Source organism: Pelophylax lessonae (assembly GCF_965119305.1).
Source record: "Pelophylax lessonae genome assembly, chromosome: 2".
In the NCBI taxonomy this organism is placed as follows: domain Eukaryota; kingdom Metazoa; phylum Chordata; class Amphibia; order Anura; family Ranidae; genus Pelophylax; species Pelophylax lessonae.
Genome location: NC_138769.1, coordinates 587,783,423 through 587,810,742, shown reverse-complemented (window position 1 = coordinate 587,810,742; position 27,320 = coordinate 587,783,423). Strand labels below are relative to the sequence as shown.

The 27,320-nt window shown below is 44.0% G+C and overlaps 1 protein-coding gene across 1 annotated transcript in view; it reads left to right on the top strand.

Moving 5' to 3' along the window:
* The window catches only part of LARP4 (La ribonucleoprotein 4), a 178,147-nt gene extending 155,262 nt beyond the window's left edge, over window positions 1-22,885 (top strand). Inside the window, exons 15-16 of the mRNA XM_082247084.1 lie at window positions 5,659-5,818; window positions 21,735-22,885. Of these exons, the coding sequence (XP_082103210.1) occupies window positions 5,659-5,818; window positions 21,735-22,070 (496 nt within the window). The 3' untranslated portion in view covers window positions 22,071-22,885. The remainder of the gene's footprint in view (window positions 1-5,658; window positions 5,819-21,734) is intronic.
* The last annotated feature ends 4,435 nt before the right edge of the window (window positions 22,886-27,320 follow it).

Here is a 27,320-nt window from a genome sequence, read left to right as displayed (position 1 = left end):
CAAAGCAACAGCTTTATTTAGGAAGACTAACTGCCTAATTGCCCTACCCTCCAGGTCCTTGCAAAAGACATGATTCAAAGTTTATCACTAAATGTAACCGAACCAATTGAAAGTGCTTACACAAAGGACCAGGTGTCAGCCTTACAAAGTTCTACTAGATAGTCATACAATCTTCTAAGGGTAGTGTCAAGCCACAAAGTTTTTGCACACAAGGTTTTTGCAGTGGCACTTGGTTCTGTTGACACTTGTTGGGCCTGCTGTCAGTTTTTATCTACTTGTTACCCACCCTTCTTATTCATTACCTGGACATCCCAGAGTCTTAAGTCTCCAGCTTGTGTCCCTTACATTTTAAGAATGAAATGGAATTTAAGTCAAAATTCCTATCTTCTAGTACAAGAAACAGGCCACACTCCCTTTTTAGGTTCTTTACTCTGTATTGCTTGCTACATAAACTGACTCACTGAGTAGGATTAAAGGATCTCCCAGGGGGGGTGTTAACAGTAACGTGATGGTGTCCAGTCAACTGAAGGCACCAGTCTATAACCCAGGGTCTATGAATAATTTTGTCCTGTACTCAGAGAAAAAGGAATTTACAGTTCAGCCAAAATGCCTATCGTCCATCGACAGACACAGCCTCATCTCCATGAGCGGAGTGGGTTATGCTCCTCCCATCAGGAGTAGTCTAGGCAGGAAAATTTGTATGTACACGACCTAGGGGCTGTTCCTCCAGGCATAAACCCCCCCCCCCCCCCCCCCCCCACTGCCACAGCCCAGCACATCAGTTTGTTTCTGCCTAGAAAAGGAGTAGGACCTAGATTTCCTGCTGGGACTCTGGTCTGTTTTATTATTTCTTTTGTCTATTCGTCAAGCCTCCTTTTGAGAATATAAGGGAGATTTCTCTGCTCTTTGTCGCAGAAGGATGCCTTCCTAGTGGTTATCGCTTCTGCTCGCAGAGTCTGAGTTGGCGCTGTCCTGTCCGCCTTATTTGGTGGTCCACAGGGATAAAGTGGTCCTCCGACCTAATTTGTCTTTTCTGCCTAAGGTGGTGTCGGATTTTCATCTCAATGAGGACATCGTTTTGGCTTCCTTATGTCCTAAGCTTAAACATCCCAAGGAGATTGCCTTGCACTCTCTGGATGTGGTTCGGGGCAATAATGAGGGTTTATCTGACGGTTACTGAGTCCTTCAGGAAGTTTGACTTTGTCCTTGTCCCTTCCGGACGTTCATCGCAATGGTTTGGCTACGTTCGCTGCAACCATTTCAAGATGGGTCAGGCAGATGGTTGTTCAGGCTTGTTCAATCAAGGACAAAAATGTATTTTGGAACCACTAGACAGATCCAAAGAATGGCTGCAATAAGGGATGCTCACGCCCGCTTATTTCAAAAATGCAAAAACTTTATTGGATATAAGGCATAACACGATAAAATTACCCTTTGACAAAAGGGAATGATTAGGAGTACATATGATTGATATCAGCTGTGATGACATACAAAACATGTGACATAAAAACAACATAACAATGACTCACACATACATGGCCGGCCACACACACACTAGGAATAATGATACACTGTAGAAGTGGCTTCCAGCATATAGCTCATATGAGAGCTTTGTTAATGCTGTCAGAGCCACTTCCCATGCATCTGCATGCCACTGTGATGGAATGACAATTTCCAAGATGGTAAGTACCCAATACAACACTGCGATATTTATAGATGGATCAAAACATTTTGGTATTATTCCTTCAACCTCATATAACTTATCATGCGAAAATGTATACTTAGAGGAGTGTCTGCACCTGACAGAGATACTAGACCATTGCTGGACCTGGTCAATTGACCAATCAACTATGCAAATAGAGTGGAAAGGAGGGGATGGCTGAAGGTCAGTGAAGGCGTCCTCATATACTATTGGGATATCTTGGTGTATGTCCACACAAAAGGTATATGGAATGATGGCATGAAAGGGGGATATGGGGAGGATGAAAACTGGTCTGTCCTTGAAGGTGGACGATTGGATGGCCAGTCCTGTAATTGATGGAGTCGATGGCAACTTGTTTTACCAAAATTATGATGTTGGGCAATTTAGACCATCGTGGTTGTCCCGAGGCAGGGATGTATGCAAATTCAAAGTAAGTCTCTTAGTAGGTAGTTGGAGCGGGGGAGAGACGCTAAACACCACTAGGGTAGCGCAGGCTCGCACCGTATCTAGCAATGGTGAGTGATAGTGTCAGGCAGCTATCAAACTGTCTCAAAATAGTCTTCTACTGCACCCAGACTCCAACCAATTCAATATGTTTCACCGATGTTCATAGCCTTTTCTCAATCCCCATTTATAGCTAATGCTCACCATGCATTTGATTGTAAGTGGCTCGCTCCGAATAATACATCCGTCTGTCTTCCAATTCAGTAGCCTTCGGTGTAGCTCAGCTTCTTCGAGACGCTATAGATCAGCGGCGTCTCCCGCACATGGCGGTTCCTGTGCCAGAACGGCCGGGTTCGCTGATTGGCTGTTTTGCCGACTCTTCCAATAGGTGTGTGTGTGGCCGGCGTGTGACATCAACGCGTTTCGCGTGCGTGACGCACGATTCGTCACGCACATGAAACGCGTTGACGTCACACGCCGGCCACACACACACCTATTGGAAGAGTCGGCAAAACAGCCAATCAGCGAACCCGGCGGTTCTGGCACAGGAACCGCCATGTGCGGGAGACGCTGCTGATCTATAGCGTCTCGAAGAAGCTGAGCTACACCGAAGGCTACTGAATTGGGAGACAGACTGATGTATTATTCGGAGCGAGCCACTTACAATCAAATGCATGGTGGGCATTAGCTATAAATGGGGATTGAGAAAAGGCTATGAACATCGGTGAAACATATAGCTATTGGAGTCTGGGTGCAGTAGAAGGCTATTTTGAGACAGTTTGATAGCTGCCTGACACTTATCACTCACCATTGCTAGATACGGTGCGAGCCTGCGCTACCCTAGTGGTTTTTAGCGTCTCTCCCCCGCTCCAACTACCTACTAAGACTTACTTTGAATTTGCATACATCCCTGCCTCGGGACAACCACGATGGTCTAAATTGCCCAACATCATCATTTTGGTAAAACAAATTGCCATTGACTCCATCAATTACAGGACTGGCCATCCAATCGTCCACCTTCAAGGACAGACCAGTTTTCATCCTCCCCATATCCCCCTTTCATGCCATCATTCCATATACCTTTTGTGTGGACATATACCAAGATATCCCAATAGTATATGAGGACGCCTTGACTGACCTTCAGCCATCCCCACCTTTCCACTCTATTTACATAGCTGATTGGTCAATTGACCAGGTTCAGCAATGGTCTAGTACCTCTGTCAGGTGCAGACACTCCTAAGTATACATTTTCGCATGATAAGTTATATGAGGTTGAAGGAATAATACCAAAATGTTTTGATCCATCTATAAATATCACAGTGTTGTATTGGGTACTTACCATCTTGGAAATTGTCATTCCATCACAGTGGCATGCAGATGCACGGGAAGTGGCTCTGACAGCATTAACAAAGCTCTCATATGAGCTATATGCTGGAAGCCACTTCTACAGTGTATCATTATTCCTAGTGTGTGTGGCCAGCCATGTATGTGTGAGTCATTGTTATGTTGTTGTTTTTATGTCACATGTTTTGTATGTCATCCCAGCTGATATCATATGTACTCCTAATCATTCCCTTTTGTCAAAGGGTAATTTTATCGTGTTATGCCTTATATCCAATAAAGTTTTTGCATTTTTGAAATAAGCGGGCGTGAGCATCCCTTGTTGCAGCCATTCTTTGGATCTGTCTAGTGGTTCCAAAATACATTTTTGTCCAGTATCTGTTTTGAGTTGCGGTGGCTCCCCGCCTCGGTGGATGACCAATAGAGATATCCTAAGGGATCTTTGGATGGTTGATGACTGGACTGTGCACAGCAACTAGTCATTTTGGTCCCTAGCATTGAGCATTATTTTTTACATGTTCAATCAAGGGTTAGGTTCCTCCTTTCCCTGTGAAGGCGCACAATTTTACAAAGTGGATTTGTTGGCATCTTTGGATGCCTCTTTTGTCAAGGCTTTGCAGGCTTCCGTTTCATAAGAGAATGTTTTTTGTTGTTCTCTTAGCGGTCTTTTACCTTGGTGAGCTCCTGTTTGGTTGAGCTCTGTTGCCTGGTTGGCTAGGTTTAGCCTCTTGGATTTGACGTTCCTGTCTGGTTGCGTTTTCCCACCCTTCATGCCTATACTGCATTGGGACGTCCCACTCAGCTCATGGAGGTGAGGCTGCGTCTGTCGATTGAAGAATAGAGAAAATACGGTTTTTGTAAGATCTTAACGTAAAAAAGTTTTTCTCTGATTTCCATTGTGACAGACGCAGCAACCGCTCCTGTTGGTTCTTTTGTCTTCACTGCTTTTAAACTAAACTGATGTGCTGTGGCAGTGGGGGGTTATGCCTGGAGGGACAGCCCCTAGGGCGTGTACATAATTTTCCTGCCTAGACTCCTGATGGGAGGAGCATAACCCACTCAGCTCATGGAAATGAGGCTGCGTCTGTCGATGGACATCAGAGAGATTTTACGGAAAGAGCTTACAAAAATACCCCCCCCCCCCCCCAACAGCTCAGCTAAGCAAAAACTCCCAATACATTTAGCAACTGAAGGTTAGTTGATTAGAGTTTGGCTGAAAGTGATCCCAAGGAGGTAGGGTTGGAAATGGTTAAACTGTCAACCATTATGTCCTGCACCTTCACATTATAAATCCCTTTCAGCAAATCGCATACCTGTGAAAAGACTACGTACTTCTCTCTTCCTGCCTGTGCCCCTCAACACAATTCCATTGCAGAAAACTCGTCTGCTGGGAAACCTACACTGCAGTAATGAATACTGGCGCCTCCTGCCTTCTCTGCTCCATTGCAGAGAACTGGTCCCCCTGAAGTCATGTGTGAAATCTACATTTCCATAAGCATTGATCTGTGGTTTCCCAACAGCTCAAACTGGTTCTTCCTGCTGACTTCATGCTTTTTTTTTTTTTTTTCCTGCATTGACCATAGAAATTCACTCCCGGAAGGGTCATTATCCAAGCAGATTTAGGGTAACTCGTTTTCTGAAGTAGATCTGCCTTGGGTTGTGGGGGGGGGGGGGGGGAGATTTCTTTCCTGTCATGTTTTTTTCTTTTGACTGGCACAGTGTGCACTAGTTGGATCAAATAAAATTTGGCAGAAATTAAGTTAGGGTCTGGATGAGAAGGTTAACGTTCCTTTAGCCCTGTGATGATTAAGTATCGCGCTTAGAGGAAAAATGGACATGCAGTCAGAATCTGAGTCTGTCCTTTACTTTTTTTCCCTCGTTTCCCCAGTCTTCATCTTTTTTTTTCTCTTGCTCTATCTTGCTCCCATCCCCCCACCCCCCCCTTTGTTCCCCTTTTTTGCTTCCCTTTTGCTTGCCATGCTCAGAATGACTGTAGTGTTCCCTCCAATGATTGCAAGATTATGAGATCTGAGGGCTTTATACTCCGAATATTGGTGTTTCCCTTATTGCATGTTATGGGTGCCTGGTAGCGAAAGTTCTTTTGGGATGGGTAATTTTGTATAAGATGACAATATGATGATTTTTTTTTTCCCTTACTGTATTTTGCTTAGTAATCCTATTGAGAAAAAGGCTACAGAAATTTCTTGTCATAAAGATGTTGCCAGCCAGACATCGGCAGTATTACCAGTGTGCAATGCTACTTCTGTAAAACCACCCAAATCTACCACCGCTGCACCTATAGCAAGTGTGTCTCCTGCTCCGAGCACGCAGGTAAGAACTTTTTTTGTCAACCCCCCCCTTGTGTGTAAATGTCAACATCCATTACTTTGAGAATCCATGTATTTATCCATGTACTTCGGGTGGGAGGAAGTCTGCCCAGAGCTGAGCCCACCCGGTCCATGGTATGAGTAAATGCGACACCCCCCCCCCGCCCCTTGGGGGATGTGGGTCCCCTCCTGGGGATAATGAGACCTGTGCCTCCTAAAAGATCCCCCTGGCCTGCCCGATACCCAGCCTGTGTGCCTAGCTCCCTCTTTTTCCATTCCTGTGTGGGGCTATGTGACTGGAGCACCCGGCGCCCTGAGGGGGGTAGCATGATACCTTGTCTTGTTGTGTCCTATTTTGGATCCTCTAGGCCTTCATGGTGTCTGTCCCTGGCCGCATGGCAAGCTCTGGGCGCTGCCATCTTAAGTGGGGGCAATGTCCTGAATTAAACCATTGACTTGTAAGTATGTAACAGCCAATTTCCCTGCGCTTCTAATTGCAATGTATTGGGAACCATGTTTTATAGTCCTCTGTACTGCATTGTGCAGCGTAACCTTTTAAATCACTTCTGCTTACTGCTGCTGGTCGAGGTTATTTCCTGTCTCTTCTCCATGCTGCTGAGGACGATCAGGAATTTTTTTTCTTTGAAGGTGGTACAATACTGGGGTCTTTGCGTGCATATCCCTGCACACTCTGCTGTTAGTGTAGTTTAAAGGAGGACTCTGCAGACCGCTGCGATCGGCGCTTCTTAAAGCGACAGTACTCCAATTTTTAAAAACTTTAAATATGGAGTCTTAGACCCACTCTGTGCGACTCCCAGGCTTTCCGGATCAGTCGCTGGCCACAATTTCAGCAGCTCTGGTAAGCCTGGCAACAAAAGTTGATTTTTGTCATGAAAAAGGTAATAGCCGGAAACAGCCCCTGCCTTCTCCTCTACTGGTGTCCTCTGTTTCAGAGGCTGATGTGGTTTGCCCCGGATGCCGCCCCCCACTTGAAGGGTTACTGTCATCACAGCCGGATGGTGAAGAGGACCTGTCTTCAGCTGCAGCACGGGAACTCTTTGGAAGCCTTGATTATTTCAGTGCAGGAAAATTTAAAATTGGCAAGAGCCCACGCCGGCAGGGACACAGGTGGCTTTTGGTTCCCGCAAGACTCAAAAATCTGGCAAGGTTTTTCCCCTGTCCCGATACCTTTCATGATATTGTGAATGAGCGATGGTGTGTTAAGCACGTGTTAGTGGTGCCAAAACGCTTTAAACACCGGTATCCTTTTGCTGATACGGTCCAACCTAAAGTGGCCCACCCTGTTTCCTGATTGAATAAATCTACTATTGTGCCTGTGGAAGATTCCCCGGTTTTTACGGATCCGGTTAACATGCGGGTGGAATCCCTTTCCCGCCATTTTCACGTGTTGGTGGGTTCCATTTTAAAACCGGTTTGTCTGTTTTGGTTTCACAGACGGTTACGGAATGGATTAGGGCCCTGAAGGGGTCTTTGTGCCTCCGAAACAGCTGGAACTTTTGGACCAGGTGGCCCAGGCCCTGGTGTTCCTGTGTAATGCCTCCCTGGATGCGGCTCCCCTGGTGGCCAGTGTTTGGGCTGTGGGGAAGAGCTGGTCGCTGACCAAGCTTCAAAGAAAGCCCTGACGGATCTCCCTTTTCAGACTCTTTGGATTAGTTGATTAAAGGTTTGACGGGCGGAAAGAGTACTCTTATCAATCCTCCAAAGGTAAAACACCCCGTACTAAGTGGAGTCCTTCCTTTACTGCTCAGACGTTTTTTTTTTTTTTTTGTGCCTCCGGGGTGCAAGAAAAGGGTAAGCCTTTCAGAGCTTCTGGAGGGGCTAAAAAGCATTGGAGCAAGCCCAAAACCATTCTAGTGCTGCAGACAAGTCCTCTTTCAGCATGAAGGGGCACTCTCACCCGTCTCTGGGTTGGGGGGACATCTGCGCTGCTTTCGGTAACCCTGGGATTCCTTCATTCAGGACAATTGGGTTGCGAGCTGGTTTGTTCCGGGTACAAGATAGAATTTTGGTCCCGCCCGGGGGGACAGGTTTTTTTCAGTCAAATCTTCACCTGTCTGCGGAGCGTTTGAAGGATCTTTGGGCAGCTGTGCATGATCTCCTGGCTCTAGGAGTGATTGTTCCGGTTCTGCCACAGGAACGCTCTCCGGGTTTCTATTCAACCCTGTTCACAATACCCAGAAAGGAGGGCAAGGTGCGTCCCATCCTGGATCTCAAGGCTCTGAACCGCTTTGTGCGGGTGCAGGAGTTTTGAATGGAGTCCATTTGGTCAGTGGTGGCATCCTTGAACCAAGGGGGTTTTATGGCATTCCTAGATATCAAGGATGCGTATCTCCACACCCCATCTTCGAGGGATATCAACGATTCCTCCGCTTTGTGGTGGCAGAGGAGCATTCTCAATTTGTGGCGTTATCTTTTGGTCTCACCGCCGCTCCTAGAGTTTTTACCAAGGTGCTGGCCTTGTTACGTCAGCGAGGGATATTATTATTCAGAATTTCTATAGCGCCAGCAGTTGACGCAGCGCTTTACAATGTTAGAGGGAGACAATACAGTTACAATACAATAAAATACAAGAGGATTAAGAGGGCCTTGCTCAGAAGAGCTTACAATCTAATGGGTGGGGCTGGTGTTACAAGAGATTATAACAGTAGGGAATGAGATGATGGAAGATTAGTTGGCGGTGTGATAGGCTTCCCTGAAGAGATGAGTTTTCAGGGATCGCCTGAAAGCAGCTAGAGTAGGAGATAGCTGTACAGGTTGAGGTAGAGCATTCCAGAGGATGGGAGAGGCCCTGGAGAAATCCTGGAGACGAGCATGGGAGGAGACGACAAGGGAGCTTGAGAGTAGGTCGTCTTGAGCGGAGAGGACGGTTTGGGTGATATTTGGAGACAAGATTGGTGATGTAGCTCGGGGCAGAGTTGTGAATGGCTTTGTATGTTATGGTTAGTATTTTCAATTTTAATTTACTGGGATCTCGGGAGCCAGTGTAGGGATTGGCAGAGAAGGGAGGCAGACACTGAGCGGTTGGTAAGGTGGATAAGCCTGGCAGCAGCATTCATGATAGACTGAAGAGGGGATAGCCTATGAAGTGGTAGGCCTATGAGAAGGGAGTTGCAGTAGTCGAGGCAAGAAATAACAAGGGCGTGAATGAGTAGCTTGGTGGTTTCAGTTGTTAAAAAGGGGCGAATTTTAGAGATGTTGCGGAGGTAAAGTCTACAAGTTTTTGACAATGATTGGATTTGGGGCTGAAAGGACAGGTTAGAGTCTAGGATTACACCTAGTACCCTGGCATGAGGGGAGGGATTGATGGTTGCATAACTAGTTTTGATGGAAGTCATGGAGGGGGGCACGGGCGGGGGGGGGGCGGGGAGAATTACCAGCTCAGTTTAGATAGATTTAGTTTGAGGAAGTGGTACGACATCAATGTTGATATGTCAGTAAGTAAGTTAGCAATGCGAGAGGAGACTGAAGGAGTGAGGTGAGAAGTAGACAGATAGATTTGAGTGTCATTGGCGTATAGATGGTATTGGAAACCGTGGGCGGTTATCAAGTGACCGAGGGAGGCGGTGTAGATAGAAGAGGAGGGGTCCAAGAACAGAGCCTTGGGGAACCCCCACAGAAAGGGGCAATGGGGAGGAGGTAGAGTTGTGGGTAACACTGAAGGAGCGCTGCGATAGGTAGGAGGAGAACCAAGATAAAGCAGAATCTTGGAGGCCAAGGGAACAGTTTATTAAGAAGGAGCGGGTGGTCAACAGTGTCAAAGGCCGCAGAGAGGTCAAGTAATAAGAGTATGGAGTAGTGGCCATTGGTTTTGGCAGTAGATCATTGGTGAGTTTTAGTAAGGCAGTTTCTGTGGGGTGCTGTGAGCAAAAGTCAGTCTAAGGGATCAAGAAGGTTTTTTTCTGAAGTAGGAGCTGAGACGGTTGTAGACTAAGCGTTCTAGAAGTTTAGAAGTGAATGGGAGCAGTGAGATGGGTCTTAAGTTGTTCAGGTTGGTAGGGTCCAGTGAGGGCTTTTTAAGTATGGGAGTGATCTGCACATGTTTTAGAGGGGAGGGGAAGGTGCCACTAGAGAGGGAGAGATTGAAGATGTGAGTAAGAGGGTGTCTGTAGTAGTTGTGAGGGAACAGGTGGTTAGGCGGGCATCTGAGAAAATGTTTTTAACCTCTTCAGTAGTAGCCAGTTCAAAGGAGGAGAGTGTTGACTGTACTGTTAAGCAAGGTATGTAGAGTGGGGAAGATGTGCGCACAGTGGGGGCGTCCTCACGTATTGCATCAACCTTGTCTTTGAAGTGATTGAGTTAGTGAGTAGAGGGGGTGGGGGATGAAGCAGAGAGTTAAAAGTTGAGAAGAGCCGACGTGGACTGGATGACAGGGTAGTAATAAGAGAGACAAAGTAGGCTTGTTTGGCCGCATAGAGGCATGAATTGTATGTTTGGAGGGAAGATTTATATAGGGTGAAGTCCTGCAGGCATTTGGTTTTACGCCACCGTCCAAGAACACGGCAGTGTCTCTTGAGATTACTACTCTTGTCAGTTTGCCAGGTTTGCAATGGTCAGGGCTTGATTCTGCGTGTAGTTAGAGGAGCAAGTGCATCAAGTGATGAGAGTGAGCTGTTGTAAACAGAGGTGGTCAGGACAGGGGAGAGATTGTCATGTAGGTGGTCAGTAGCAGAATAGAGGAGAGAGGTGTTAAAGTGACCAAGGTTCCTAAAAGTAATTGTTTGCGGCTTTGGGGGATGGGTGATTTGAGGCAAGGATACAGTGAAACTGATGAGGTTGTGATCAGAGAGAGGAAAGGGGGTGTTGGTGAGGTTGTCGGCAGAGCAGAGATGGGAGAATATAAGGTCAAGGGTATTACCATTGGAGTGAGTGGAAGTGTGTGTCCATTGGGTTAGGTCAAAAAGAGGAGGTTAAGTTGAGAAGTTGAGTTGTAGCTGGGCTGTTAACATTGAAAGGGATGTTGAAGTCACCAAGAATGATAGTGGGTATTTCAGAGAGAAAGTAGGGTAGCCAGGCAGCAAAGTCATCAAAAAAGCGTGATGCTGGTCCAGGGGGCCGATAAATTGCTGCAATCCTTAAAGAAATGGGAGAAAACAAGACGAATACAGTGCATCTCAAAAGAAGCGTGACAGAGAGGGAGGTTTTGGAAGGACTTTGTAGGTGCTTTGCGGGGATAAAAGGAATCCAACTCCACCTCTTTTCTGTCCGCTGGGTCTGGGGGGGTGAATCCAGTGGAGGCCACCATAGGAGAGGGCAGCAGGAGAAGCAGTCCAAAATTTTGAAGCCAGGTTTCAGTTATGGCGAGGATGTTAAAGCTATGAGAGATAGGTCATGCACAGATGTGAGCTTGTTACAGATGGAGCGAGCATTCCAAAGGGCTGTTTATAGGAAGCAGGGGGACAGAAATTAAACTGAGTAGATTGCGGCTGTTGTCAGAGGAGGAGGGGTGTGGAATATGTGGTTTGCAGTAAGAAAATGGAGGGCCAGGATTTGGGTAAATGTCCCCTGAGGCTAGGAGGAGGAGGGTGAGAAAGGCAAGATGGGAGTGGGATGTGTATGAGCGCACATGTCTAATTGCCCTGGTGTTTAGGTTAGCATGTGGGCTCAGCAACTGAAGGAGGTGATAGGTACAGTGGTAGGGAGAGGGTAGGAGTGAGGGTGCTATGTGTATGCTGTGGGGTGGAGAAGAGGGGTAGTGTAAGGCTATTTTGAAGATAGAAGACACCGATGTGAGAGAGTAGAAGGAGCATGTTTATGGATAGAAAGTGGGAATCTGACTTCAAATAGATTACATTAAATGTCGAGTGCTGGTTTGCTTGCCGTCTTTCCAAAGAGTTCTTGTTATATCTTCATGCAGCTTTAGTTATGCTGCTGTAGTTAAACTGCGGTGGTGAAACTGTGCAACACTTGTGACTGAGACACTCCAGAATGAGACATGGTGTCTGCGCCTTGCCCCTGTCTGCGCCTCCCCATAGAATGCTTTAAATTTATAGGGAGCTTTTGTGGGCAAGCATTTGTCAATTGATCAATATAGGATCTGATTTGGAACACAGGAATATGGGAGGAGAGATGGACAAAACCAGACCACAGACAAAGGCAAGGGTCATAAAAGGTAATGGAAGTCTCTTGATCACTCAAGCTAAATGGGGTTGAATCAGTCACCAGTTGTTGCTCATTTGTTAAAGAACTAGCATTAAATATAAAAGTTCAGAGATGGCGAAAGACATTTACCAAAAAATAAAGAGAGCAGTGTCCTAGGCAGAGCAGGGTGTACACATGGATAGCGAAAGACATTTACCTGTAATAAAGCAGAGAAGACATGATCAGAGTTCATAACTGGTGGTGAAACTGTGCAACACTCGTGACTGAGACACTCAAGAATGAGACATGGTGTCTGCGCCTGGATATCTGGACGATCTCCTGTTGCAAGCAGTCTCTTATTCGGATCTGTTGGGCAACATCTCCATTACGGTTAAGACCCTTCAGGACTTCGGGTGGATGGTCAATTTCCAGAAATCTGCTCTGATGCCATCCGTATGGGTCACTTGCCTGTGGCTGACTCTCGACTGCTCTGGCAAGGATCTTTCTTCCCTTAGACAAGCTTCAGTAACTGCAAAGGGCGACCAGGTTGCTAATGGAAAAAATCAGACTTGCATGAAGGCTCTGGACCTGATGGTGTCGACTTTCAAAGCAGTCCTGTTTGCGCAGTTTCACTCAAGACCTTTGCAGAAGGAGATTCTGGCGAAGTGGATCAGGGATCCTAGGTCATTGGACCAGAAGATTTGTTTGAGCCATCTCACGAAGTCTGCTCTATTCTGGTGGATCCAGTCATCTGTTCTGTGTCAGGGCAAGTCTTTCCTGCTGTTCTGGACAGTGGTGATCACTGATGCCAGCCTATCAGGCTGGGGTGGAGTGCTATGGAAACTTTTTGCCCAGGGGACCTGGGCCACAGAGGAGTCTTCCTTGCCGATCAATATTCTGGAGCCAAGAGCGATCAAGCTATGCCTGCTCCATTGGATGATCGACTTCACTGCTCTTCGGTTCAGATACAGTCAGACAATGCTACGGCTGTGGCTTGCATCAATCAAGGGGGCACCAAGCGTGCCTTGGCGGCCAAGGTGGTGGCCGAGATTCTGGTTTGGGGGGGATGACTGTTCCAGCTCTTTCCGCAGTCCACGTTCCGGTTGTGGAGAATTGCCAAGCGGATTATCTGATCGTCAGGTGTTGGATCAAGGGAATGCTCCCTTCATCCGGAAGCGTTTCACCTGTGTGCCCGGTGGGGGACTCCGGAGGTGGTTCTGTTTAGGTCTCGTCGCAACAGCAAAGTTCAGCGGTTTGTGGCCAGGTCTCGGGATCCTCTGGCCTACGCCACAGCTCTGGTGGCTCTTTGGAACCGATCTCGCATGATTTATGACTTCCCTCCGCTCGTACTCCTGCCGAGGTTTCTTTGCCGGGTGGCGGTGCAAGGCATTCTGGTCGTTCTGGTGGCACCAGACTGGCCTCCGCGGTCTTGGTACGCAGAACTTGTAAAACTGGTCGCGGATCCTCTTTGGCGACTTCCTCTATGGGAAGATCTGCTGTCTCATGGACCGATCTTCCATCCTGCTTTACAGTCGCTGGCTTTAATGGCCTGGCTGTTGAAAGCAAGGTGTTGAGGAATAGAGGTCTTTCCGACTCAGTGATTCCTACCCTTTTGAAGGCCAGGATATCGACATCCTAGGAAGATATATAATCGTATGTGGAAATCGTACATTTCATGGTGTGAATCGCTGCAGCTGGTTTTCTATAGCTAGGGTTTTGGTCTTTTTACAAAAAGGGGTTGAGCAGCACTTGGCCTTGGGCACGATCAAGGGCCTTGGCCATTTACATCCAAAAGTCCATTGGGTAACAATAGTTTGATTCACACTTTTATTCAAGGGGTGCGTCATCTGGCTCCTCCGTTTACCTCCGTGGGACCTCAATCTGGTGTCTGTTCAAAAGCCTCCTTTTGAGAACATTAGGGAGATTTCTCTGCTTTCCTTGTCGCAAAAGGTTACCTTTTTGGTGGCTATTACTTCTGCTCGCGGAGTATATGAGTTGGCGGCGCTGTCCTGTCTGCCTTATTTCGTGGTCCACAGAAATAAAGTGGTCCTCCAACCTAATTTTTTCTCTCTAAAGTGGTGTCAGATTTTCACCTTAATGAAGACTTTGTGTTGCCTTTATGACCTAAGCATCCCAAGGAAATTGCCTTGCATTCCCTGGATGTGGTCCAGGCGATGAGTTTCTGACAATTACGGAGTCCTTTAGAAATCTGACTTTGTTTTCACGGAAGGCCCTTGCAAATTTTTAGCTGCGTCTGCTGCGACCATTTCAAGATGGATCAGGCAGACAGTTGTTCAGGCTTATTCCATCAAGGGTCAGGTTCCGCCTTTCCATGTGATGCAGCATTCCACTAGAGCGCTGAGTGCCTCTTGGGCTTTTCAACATCAGGTCTCTGTTTTACAAGTTTGTAAGACGGCGACTTGGTTGTCTGTGCATACTTTTACTAAAATCTACAAGGTAGATTTATTGGCATCTTCAGGCCGCAAGGTTTTGCAGGCTGCTGTTTTATAAGAGAATGTTTTTTTGTTTCTCTTATGGGTCATTTACCTGGGTGAGCTCCTATTTGGTTGAGCTTCACATTACCCAGTTGGCTAAGTTTAGCCTTTGGAGTTTACTTTCTGGTTGCGTTCTTCCCGCCCCTCCCAACACAAAAGTTGTACCATAGTGCAAGGAAGGCTTATTTTGCCTGGTGTGAGGCTCCGAAATGTAACCCTAGATAATGTTGTGGGGTGCATTCTGCCTAACTCCACACCAATCTTTTCTAGAAACCATCCTCTTAATTCTTAAGGCCTTTTGTGCAAGGTGTTTGCCTTCATAGTCCACCTTGCTCTATGGGACCTTACTTACCTGGTGTTGATAGTTTTACAAAATTTCCCTTCTGAGCCTATTTGAGATGTTCCTTTATCGCTTCTTAACCACTTAGACCCCAGAAGATTTTACCCCCTTCCTGACCAGGCCCTATTTTGCGATTCGGCACTGCGTGACTTTAACGGACAATTGCGTGCGTGGTCGTGCGACGCTGTATCTAAACAAATTTGCTATCCTTTTTTTCCCACAGAGCTCTTTTGGTGGTATTTGATCACCTGTGCGATCATGCGCTATAAACCAAAGAGCGACAATTTTGCAAAAACAATATTTTTCACTTTTTTTTATATGAAATGCCCAAAAAAAAATGTAAAAATCAAAATTTTTTAAAATTTTTGGCCAATTTGTTTTCTGCTACATATGTTTGGTAAACAAAAATCGCAATAAGCGTATTTTGATTGGTTTGCGCAAAAGTTATCGAGTTTACTATCTTGTCTTTTTTTTTTTTTTTGCTGGACTGCGACATTGCGGCGGACAGATCGGACCCTTGACTGACTGACATTTTTGACACTTTTGGGGGTACCGTGACATTACTACAGTAATCAGTACTATACATATGCACTGTTACTGTAAAAATGACACTGGCAGGGAAAGGGGTTAACTTGGAGAAGGAGGGGTTATGTGTGTCCCTAGGGGCGTGCGTTTAACTGTTATGGGATGTGGCTTGTTGTGTAACTAGAGATATACGATCCTGCATAGCAGGACCGTATGATCTCTGCACTTAAACAGGGGAGAATGACAGGCGGCTTTGTTTACATTAGCCGCCTGCCTTTCTCCCTCTGTAACGGACGATCGCGAGTGACCGGCTGACATCGGGTCCGCCGGGCACACACACGGGGGTGTCTGTGAACAAGCGGGGGCGGGAGCGCACGCCCGCCCCCTATTGGCTCGCAGGCGAGTGACGTACCCATACGTCACTTTGCCTCTACGGGGCTTACCGCCACAGTATATGTACTTGCAGCGGTCGGCAAGCGGTTAAGCAAAACGTTCCTTTTGGTCTCCATTACGTCTAGTGTCTTAAAGCTAGCTGCACTCTTGCAAGGACCCTTCCTTGGCGCTTCACTGAGATAAGGTCATCCTTTTTGCCCACATTGCTTTCCTCTTTCGGTCTGAACCTGGGCAAACCTCAGTCCTAACCCTAGGCCAGTACCTACCATCTTAAGAGCCTTATAGGCCCCCTTGCAATGCAGCGCACTGGGGCCCTGCCTACACAATCACCCACGAGAATAAAAATGCAAATTATCGATAAGGCTATATTTATTGGTAGATCTACAGCACGTGCCGCCCGAGGCACTCCTGCCCCCAGTCGGCAGCGGGGAAGCCGTTTCGCGGGTAAGGCAGTTCCGATTGCCGCCTGACACTCGCGATCGTTCCCCGCTGAGAGAGATGACGGTCGGCTGTTTTTAGCACAGCTGACTTTTTCCCTAAAATGATCAGAGGCCATGTGATCCTTCTATATAGGATCACATGTCTCTATGGTCATTTCAGAAGCCCCGCCCCCATACAGTTAGAATTGCTCTCCTAGGCTCACATTTAACCCCTTGATCACCCACTGGGTTAACCCCTTCCCTGCCAGTGTCATTACAGTAACAGTGCATATTTTTAGCACTGATTACTGTAGTAATGTCACTAGTACCCCCAAAAGTGTCAAACGTCAGGGGTCCGATCTGTACGCCGCAATGTTGCAGTCCCACAAAAAAACGCAGATCGCCGCCATTATTAGTAATAAAAATTGCAAATCTTTCCTGTAGTTAGACGCGATAACTTTACCGCAAACAAATCAACATACGCTTAATGCGATTTTTGGTTAAAAAAAAAATGTAGCAGAAAACAAATTGGCCTAAAATGTTAAATTTAGATTTTTTTGAGAATGTCATATAGCAGAATATGAAAAAAAAAAAAAAATATATATATATATATATATATATATATATATATATAATTTATATTGTGGGGGGGGGGGGGCGACGTCCATTATATTTAGGTACCAGGGTCACACGACCGCGCAATTGTCATTGTGCATTAAAATAATGCAGTGCCTAAACGCAAAAAATTGCCCGGTCATTAAGGGGGGAAAACCTTCCGGTCCAGAAGTTGTTAGTGAATAACCAATGTCATGCGTTTTCTTTAAGGCATAAGCATTGTTCTCTGTTATAAACCCCACCAATCAGAATTAAAGCTCCCGCACACAGTCACCTACATGGTCGTATGTGGTTTTATAGTGTAGATTGACTTGTATAGGTTGATATTTGCAGCACCTGTGGACTCCCTGGCTGGGATAGTCACCAGAATTTGCACTATATGGTCAGATTTAGGATCATGCACAAAAGCCTTAATCCTGATTGGTTGGTGGGGGTCATCACAAAGCCATTGGCTTCTTTAGCCGATTGGATGCAGCACCTGTTAGCTCCCTGGTGGAAAGATGTAAGGAAAATACAGGGGTTTTCACAAAGCCATTGGCTTTTATAGACACTAGGCAGCACCTGTGGACTCCCTGGCTGGGATAGTAACCAGAATTTGCACTATACAGTATGGCCAGATACAAAAGCCTTAATTCTGATTGGTTGGTGGGTATCATCACAAAGCCATTGGCTGTTGTAGGCGACTGTACGAGAAGGGGAAAGACAGACCACTAGCAGCAGTCTCGTTACCTTCCACAGCGGCCGCACCCAACATGAAGGGAGGAGGTGGGTGGAGCCATTCTAGGCGCGGAGGAGGAAGATCCTCCGCTGTGCATGCTGGGTCCTCTCCTCCAGACATCACTGGTTGCTAGATGCTGGCTGGCCATCTGAGCAACCAGTGTAGCGCAGAGCCAGAAACTGCAGCAGCCGGCGCCCGCGGAGGAACAAACTGGTCTTGAGATAGACCGCTAGATAACTTGAACTGGGGGCGGACAGATCGGGGTAAATTGCCACCCTGCGTGGGGCCCCCAAGCAACTGCCGGGCATGACCATTTGGAAAGACGGCCCTGCCCTAGGCACCCTAAGGAGAGGTTGCTTCACTGTTGTACAGGTTTATCTAAATTCTACAGCTTTGATAGGGAAGTCGGTTTATGCAGTGGTAAAGCTGCTTCTTGGTCCACTATTTCCTAGGGGTTGTCAACCCATTTCTTCAGTTTACGGCTTGAGGGACAAGGTGTATTTACTCCAAAGGAAAAGTATTTTATAGATGAGCAAAAAAAAAATCTTAAAGCGGTTGTAAAACCCTATAAAAAAAAAATAAAAAAAAAAACCTGCAAGACAAAGGCATAATGAGCTAGTATGCATCGCATTCTAGCCCATTATGTGTAACTTACCTTAAAACGAAGCCCCGGCACGGACCCCCGGACATCGCTGTGGGCGCTGCCATGATCCCTCACCGTCTCTTCCAGGTTCGGCGGCTTCGGCGCGCTGATTGGCCGGAAGAGACGGCTCCGACGCGATGATTGGCCGGAGCCGCGATGACGTCACTCCCGCGCATGCGCGCGGGAGTGACTTTTCCGGCAAGCTCCGGCAAACATAATTGAAGGTCCCCCCGGACCTTCAGAGCGCATGCGTCGCTCGCGCGAGCGGCTGCATGCACTGTAAATATCTCCAAAACCGTGCCGGTTTAGGAGATATTATTTGTACCTACAGGTAAGCCTTATTATAGTCTTACCTGTAGGTAAAAGTGTCCAAAAGCGGGATACTACCTCTTTAATTTCTAGTTTTCCTACTCTCTGCACTGATTCCAATAACCCACCTGCTGGACTCGACAGTTGTCAGGCTAGCGTTTAATAGGTTCTGCATTTTCCAGGCAAATCTGTGTTAACTGCAACATGCTTTTTATTAGAACCGTTGGGCACCATTAATATCCTTATTAGTGCAGACCTTTTTTCCTGCATTTCCCAAACCCAAGCCGCAGCAAGCGCTTAAGTGTAAACCTAGTGTAATCGTTTCAGGTCCCAGAACAGGCCATACAGCGACAATTTTAGGTTAAAAGAAATGAGATTTAATCTTGCATTTCAAAAGGTTATTACTGTTAAAAATTTGCAACTCCCTCCACAGGAAGTGGTACTAGTCGAGTGTCGACCAATGTAAAAAAAAGTTTTAGCTACCCCAGGAAGAAGAATACGCAAGACTGTGGGAATTGTTCTAAAATACAAATTACATACGCAGGACCTGTCTGTCAATCATAAACTATAGCATTTGGAGAGCTCTGGTTAGAATGCTGGGATACAGAACAGGCCAGCATTCTTTGGAGCCACATTAGATGCTCTTTGAGTACTCATCTGCCACAGAAGAAGCCTTGGCTTCATGTAGGGGAAGACTCATCCCTCTGAGAAAAATCATTCCTTTCTTTACTCCCAAGAGCCAAACCAGCTACCTAGTTCAACTGCAAACCTAAAAGCGTTATTAAATCCAAAACAAAAAATGTAATGCATAGCAGATTACCCCCTGAGGAATCAAGGTTCTACATATAAGCTAATCATTGTAAGCACCCCCGTCAGTGTTAAATGGTCTCAACCCTTTTGCTGCTACATCTGCAGGATAGGTTTTTCTTTTGAAAAACACTGACCGGATCACCAGGTGAAAATAAGAATACAAAAAAAAAACTAAGGCCCAATTCATTCCTAGTGTGGTTACTGGGTTTTTTCCGCCTAATCACACTGAAATGGAGCTCTGAGCTGCACTGCAGTGATCTGCAGATGTAATCATACCAGTGTTAATTTAGTCGACTAAAACCAACTAAAATGTTTTTGTCGACTAAGTTAACACAATTTTAGTCGACTAAAATGTGACTAAAACAATTCAGATGACTAAAATACGACTAAAACTAAAATGGCATTTAGGCATAAGACTATAACTAAAACTAAATAAAAAATTGACATCAAAATTAACACTCCTCTGCTGGCCATTTCTATATCGGCAACACAATTCCATCCCGAGCATGTAATAGCACATTAAAGTTTAAACATGTATTGCACCACCGCATACGTTACATAGTAGGTGAGGTTGAATAAAGACAATAGTCCATCCAGTTCAACCTGTGTAGGGGTGTGTGGCCGTAATCATCTCACATACCCCTGAATGTTCTGATCCTTGAGATGTACGTCTAAAGCCTCGTACACACACAACGAATTTCCGCCGACCGGTCGTCCGTCTTTTGTCCAGAGTGCGTGTCTGTTGGTTGGAATGTGCTCAAGACTGCACACGAATTTTCCCGCCCGACAGAATTCTACTTCAGAAGTGATGTCATGTGTTGGATTGCTTTCTTATGTGTTCTTTCAACTCTGAGCATGCCTAGTCTTGCTCATAAGATTTTTCCCCATCGAAATCTGTACTAATGAGACGAAAATTGGACGTGTTTTGACGGTCGACAAAAATTATATAGCCTGCACTCCAGGATTATTTCGGCCGAAGAGTCTGTTGTCGGAAGCACCATACTAACAAGCCGAAAATCGGCAGATCAGTCGTCGGACGAAATTTCCCGGCCGAATTTCTTCTCGTGTGTACGGGGCTTAAGAGTCTTTTGAAAGCCACCATACTTCCCGCAGAAACCACCTCTTGTGGTAGAGAATTCCATAATCTTGTAGCCCTAAAGTAAGGAGCATCTAAGCTGCTGAAAACTAAATTAAGAAAAAGGCTTTTCTTATATTTTTCCCTAATATTTAATGTTGGTAATATATTCAGGTAATATGTGCAATGACATTACAGCCAATGGAGTTTACAGCAGTGTTAATTTAGTCAACGAAAACGTTTTCATCACCGGCATTTTTCAACTGACGAAAACGAGACGCAAGGTATAGCACATTTTCGTCAAATGACGGTCCTCAACTCCGGTCCTCGGGGCCCACTAACAGGCCAGATTTTAAGTATTACCTTGGGGAGATGCAGACTAGAATACTGCAATCACTGAGCAGAAAATGAGATTACCTGTGGTGTAATTTAGTTATCTTGCAAACCTGGCCTGTTAGTGGGCCCCCGAGGACCACTGTTTTAGTCGACTAAAAAACTTGCAGAAGACTAAAATGGGACTAAAACGAAAATGCCATTTTAGTCCTAAGGCTAAAACTAAATTGAAATTTGCCAAAATTAGCACCGATTCATACAAAATAAAGAGAACTAGAATACCAGCCAAAGGGAGGCTGCTTTCACTGGACATGGCATATCAAAAACAAAGTTAAGTAAATACAAAATATCTTTATAAATTTAAATAATTGAATGAGAATTGTAATATGTCACATGCTTTCATTTCACCAATAACAGACATTGTCATTGGAGAGTTTCCCTTCACTACTTGTCCCATAGCCAAAACAGGGGGTGAGGAAATCCCTACAAATTCAAAGAATCGCTTGGAGACCCCCAGGTCTCAAGAACCAGTGTCCTCTTTTGAAGCATTCTTTACTTTTCCAAGGGAAAATTGGGATTTTCTTTTACTTTAATTTTTAAGAACAGAACCGGACAAATGGAGGGTAAATCTCCCTTACTGGAGCACACACAGCAATCAAAGCCTGACAGGGGTTCTAATCCGTTTCAACTGTCTAAAACTAAAATAGTTTTGCACTTATACTTTAAATCAACCCCAATGATTGTGTTTTTTATATTTTGGTCTCTATGTATTACTGTTCAGGGAACTGATCCAAAAAGGTAGACTACTAAAAGGCCAATGAAAATTGGCCTTTTCATTCCTTAAATGCCGCATGTCTTGACCACACATTTATCTCATGCGTTTTGTTTTTTCCTTTAGTGAAATGACTTGAATGCTGTTTTAGGAGTGTTTTTACTTTGAGGTTAGATCCCTCAAGGTGATAGTGAATTAACATTTTCAGCATCGCATTAGATAACTGGGGGAAAAAAATATAATGTGATTCGATTCCCATGCAATTTTTTTTTTTAATGAATTAGGCCACCGTCTGGAAAAAAAATTAGGATTGATTAGTAGTTTGTGTTTAATTCTAAAATTTAGTAATCACTATCTTTCTCACCCCCCCACAGGAACCACGTAAATTAAGTTATGCTGAAGTTTGTCAAAAGCCTCCTAAGGAGCCTGCACCAGCTCCAGTCCAGCCACTTCGTGAGCTTCGCTCCAACATAGCACCACCTGCCAAAAATGAAGAAAGCACTACTCCAGAGAAAAACACTGAAAAGCCCCATGAGAAGCTTGAAGGAAAAGTCAAAGATTCCCCTGGATATCGCAACAATGGAACCCAGAGAGGAGGTGCAGGGAAAATCAGGGAACAGAGACGACAGTTTGGACGCAGGTCTTCACCTCAGGGAGCAACACGGCGTAATGGCAAGGAGCAATATGTGCCACCCAGATCACCAAAGTAAAAAACTTCTCGTCTTTAATTTAAAATTTCTAACTGGACTGATGACAGCAAAGACTTTGAAATTGGAATTGGTCATTAAATGTGTACCACAACATGGACATAATGGAATCTAAAATTCATCTCAGAGATAATGGATTTGAGGTGGTTGAGAGTTCCAGATGTGATTTAAAAAAGCATATAAATCAGTATGTGGTTTTTTTTTTTGTTTTTTTCCATCTTAAATATTTTACGTTGCAGAAATTACCTGCCATATGTCATATGTTTCAGGGTTGTGACATAAACCTAGAAGACCCTCTAAAGAGGGTAAAAGAAAATATTTTTTGAAAAATAGATGTTAAAAAAAAAAATATAAAAAATATAGAAATTTAAAATTACTTTTTTAATCTATTTAAGGCTTTGCTGGTAGTATATGTATGCCATTTTGGCCTTGAAGTTAAAATCATGGATGCGGTGTGTGGTCAGTGTAACTGTGGCCAGATACTGTTTTCGTCACAAATTACAAACCTGAATGTACAGTTATGTAATGTCAGTTAGCTTGAAATATTAGTTTGTCTTTTGACCTTACTAAAATTTCTCTCTAAGCGTTTTCACTATCTTTAGAATAAAAAAAAACTTCAAAAGATAGCAAAAAGGCTTAAAGCAAAGGCATGTGCATCAGTAATTTTTTTTTTTTTTTTCCCCCTTAATTTAATTTTCCCATCTTGTGCATGATTCAGTCACAACTGTTAATCTATCAATCCAAACTATGTGTATGTCTTGTTTCAGAAAGGGCTATGCATAACTGACCTATGAATTCATATGGTTCTCATTGGCGTGACTGATTGTTCGTTTAACATTGAAAAAGTGTTTTTTTTGATCCATTCAATTTTTTTTTTTTTTTTTCTACCCTAGTACAGGATTATAAATTAGTAGCCTGATTGTTTACCTAAATGTTTAGCTGTGTAAAAGCTTACGTTTTTTTTTTGTAGACCTAATTACACTGAAATAGTTACATTTTAAAGTTTGCCCTACATGTTTTCATCTTCTCAGAAAAATTAACGCTAGAAGTTCCGAAGTGTTTTTGTTTTTTCATCTTAATGACATCCTTTTGTACAGCAAATTAGAATTGATTTGCTGTTAACTAATTTAGGAGCAGGCTATTTTCAAGGGCGACTTTACCTAAAGTCAGAATTTCTATTAAAGCCTCAGAAATTAAATATAACATTTTAAATGTTTAATAGATTCAAGGTTTTCCATGTAGCATTTTAAGTGACCCTCTCGTTAAAATAAAAAACCCAAAACGAACACCTAGCTGATGGTTCCTTGCAATAGGAGATGACATACTCTCCTCTCTAGCAGCCTCTGCCTCCTACCTTTTGCTGCATTGCAGCCTCTATCAGGCTGAATTGGAATGTGTCCCCCTCTGCGTGTTTTTGATCCCGCAGTAGTGGTTTAACTGTTTGGAGGACAACACCACAGTCTGCAATGATGGGCACAGGCATCTGATGCATCCAAAAGTGGTAAATGCCAAAGAGCCTAAAGGAGGGTAGCCACGAAACACAAACTGCTAGAGGTGTTAGAAGTATGGATTTACAAAAACATTTATACTCGCCTAGGTGGATGCAGCGTCCATCTTTCGCTGACTCTGCAGTGAGAACTGAGTGATCAAATACTGCTGTTCAGTTCTCTTCCTCCGAGCAGAGAGCCATGACTGTCAGTCACCTGCTCCGCTCTGCCCCTCCTGCGCTCACTGCAGCACTGGGCCGTGGAGGGTCTGGGTTGGGCTCTAAGCGCAACGCTGAGAGCCTGAGCCAGGTGCCGGTCCATGCAATCTGGGTGGATATGGTTGGGATCTTTCTCGACCCTGGACCTGCTGAGTGATATCAGCACACAGCAGACTTTAGTCAGCTGTCATCTGAAAATGGGTCACCGGAGTGCAGAACCATAATTCTCCTTTAATATACTACCTCTTCTATTGCAGGGAATTTTAGCTAAAAAAAAAACTGGCAGAGTTGCATACATTTGCCACAGTTTTAGGCTCAGCATATGTATACATAACAACCTTACAGTTCTCATGCAGCAAATTTGCCACGAAGAATGTAGCGGTCTTTCTGACCTTGATCTGATTTTGTTTTCTACATTATGTATACATTAGATTAATGCCTGAACATATCTTCTCATTTACTGACAACTGGGGCTTGGGCTGCACAGGTTTAGTAGCTGTGTTGCTAAAATTGCTTGTGACCAATCACTAAAAGATTGTTGAATGCTGGGGGAGAAAAACTGCACACAATATTGTGCAATCATTTGTGATGAGTTGCATGCTATTGGGTAGTGTACATTACAAGAAGGCATTCGTTCCATTAGGTTTTTCACCGTCTCGCTTAACCACAGGTGGTTTTAATAATGCAAGTCAGCCACGGAGCTTAGGGCGTACACTTCATAGTAAGCACACCATGTGCATAATGTGAGCGTTACAAGAATTTTGCTACAATATTGCACAGCTGGATAACCTCCGAGACTGTAAATTTTGTAACAATTGTGACTGTAATGGCATTATGACAATATGCTACTAGGTTCCTAAGACCTTGTAAGTTAGGGTAATTTTCACTTACAACTCCTAGGATTGGTAGGTTAGTAGTGGTGGCTGTTGGGATGTGCAGTATTGAAACTGGGAAAACACCAGTTTAGCAAAGCCCTTAAATGGCTGTATACAGTAACAATACGGATACAGTTAATGATGTGTTGAATATCCACCTTCACGTTTAAAGCGATATCCTAACATTTTAGGTGTATATAGTATAGTTGGTATGAGTAGTTTTTAGTCCCTAATACATCTAGATTACTCAGCTTAGGTTTGCTGGCCATTTACATTTGTCATGGGCAAATTCATGTCTACTTAAGTGTACTAGTTGTCACTCATCTTTACATGAAGATATGCTGGGCCTACTCTGATAATCTTGGTACAGTTTTCATCTAACATATCTTGGTCTCTGTATCGTGTTCTAGTGGAAATCTGAACATGGATGCAGTGTATTTGACCATATGATTTTGTAATAGGACTTGAGTAATTCTTGTATGTCTTTTTTTTTTTTTTTTATGTAAAATAAATTATCATTGATTGTGACTTGCAGAAATCTTATGTAAGTTGATATGTGAATTTGAGAGGATGCTTTGTGTGTATAGCATTTTTTTCAGACTTATAGTTCATGTACAGAAATAATGATAAAATGTGTGGAAGCGTTTTTGCTTTTTCAGTATAAGCGCTACGTTAGGATTTTTCCATAACAAAAAAGTATTTAAATTTCCTGTGCAGGATGTTTTGGTGCCCTTGTAGGTTTTTTTTTTTTTTTTTTTTTTTCTCCTCGCGTGTGGACTGGGGCTATCAGTATAACTAAGGCTGTGAAATATTTTGATTTTGTGTATGAACTACAAATGCAGTATGTTGCATGACAAGCACACAGCCTTCATTGGCTGGCTGCATTCTGTCATATTCTCAACATAATATGTATATTCTCAGGCAAATTTCAGATATCAGACTATACTGTTGTCAGTTCTGTTAGGCAATCTTGTAACTTAAATCATCCTCTTTTAATCAAACCTTGCAGTACTTGCCTAAACCTTCAGCTTTGTTCATAGCAATCATAATCTATTTAATAGATCTTTTGATTTGCATGTTTCAAGAGCTGATTTTTTTTTTCAGGGTGTTTTTTGTGTTCCTTGCGCTTTTTTTTCCATTAACTTTTTATTCTTTGTAATATTTCTACCACTATTAATACGTTTTACATTGCAAATTTCTAGGCATATAAGCATATATCTGCATCTAAAACGGTGTGGTGCAACATTCCTGTTAGCTAACATGAAGCTTTTGCTCAAATTTATTGTTGAATTATGATCTGCTAAAACACGAAAATCACACACTTAAGCATTTTAAGGTTAGTTTTACCCCCAGTATTGTTGTATAGTGCATCATTTGTTTTGTATGCACTAGGTGATTGCTTTTATTTCTGTGTATTTTTATTTGCAATGTTTTTTTTTTTTTTCTTTGCCATGCCCTAGTTCTCCCTTTTTAGTTTTATTCTGGTAAGTGTGTGATTTCAATAATCTGGCTTTTTGTATATTTGTGTCAGGGCTTCCTATACTATGGTACCATTAAATTGTCAGCTTGTAGAATTTAAATGTGGATCATCAAGGAATTCATGACTATTTGTATCCTGAATCTAGAACATGATTTTGAACTTTGTTTACCTGAGAAAAAATAAAATAGACTTTTTGGCACTTAAAGAGCTGCTTATGTTTAAATCTGAACTATAATCAAAATTCATCTTTGGAAAACTTTTAGGCCGAACTGAAAAAAATTGTAACAACTTTTTACCCGATAATTCTAACTTGCCTTGGCATCTTGTCAATTATTTATGGGGCTTTTTAGTCAAAATGAACATGCATTTTTTTTTTTTTTGTTCCAGCTTATTTTAATTTAAAATTGTGAAGTAGGGTTCATGCTTTAAATGTATACATGTATTTGTATTCTATTCTGGACATTGCCAAGGTGCTATGAAATATTGAATAACACAGATTTAGAAAAATAAAGCTGATTTAAAGGGTACAGAAGTCTTGGTGTTTTTTTTTTTTCTTTTTGTATCGGTGTGGAATATATTCAAGCCTTTGTATCTTTTTTTGTATAATGCAACTGTCAAAGCATTAAAGTGTAAACGATCACCATTTAAAACTGAAATGAAAGGCAAAACGTTTGTGTATACATATAAAGTATAAAATACTATTTCTCTATCGTTCGACAGACACAGCTCCATCTTTAGACCAATGGGTTATGCTCCTATCAGGAATAGGCACTAGGCAGGAAAAAACTTTACCACACCTATGGGGCTGTCCCTGCAGGCATAACCCCACACACTCTGCTTCAGCCTGCAGTTTTTTCTCCCTAGTGTAAGAATAGGACCTAGCCCCCTGCCGGTACTTCGGTCTTAGCTGTTAATAGGGTAATTTTGTTATTTTATGGTTTTGTTTTCACTAGTTTGTTCCTGGAGGAGTACAAGCAACAACCGGCAGTGGTTGCGACTGGATAATCTAGGCTCTCCCAGCCTGGCCAGCGAGCGTGAGCAGGTAATAATCCAGAAGTAGGCCTCGCCACGACAGTGCCCCAATAAATGGGGATGAGCCTGCGAGTAGACTAGTCTCGCTGGGATGCGATTTGATCTGGAACGACCTGAGTCGCAGCTTGCCCCCTGGCTGGCAGCACCCCCACCGCAGATGG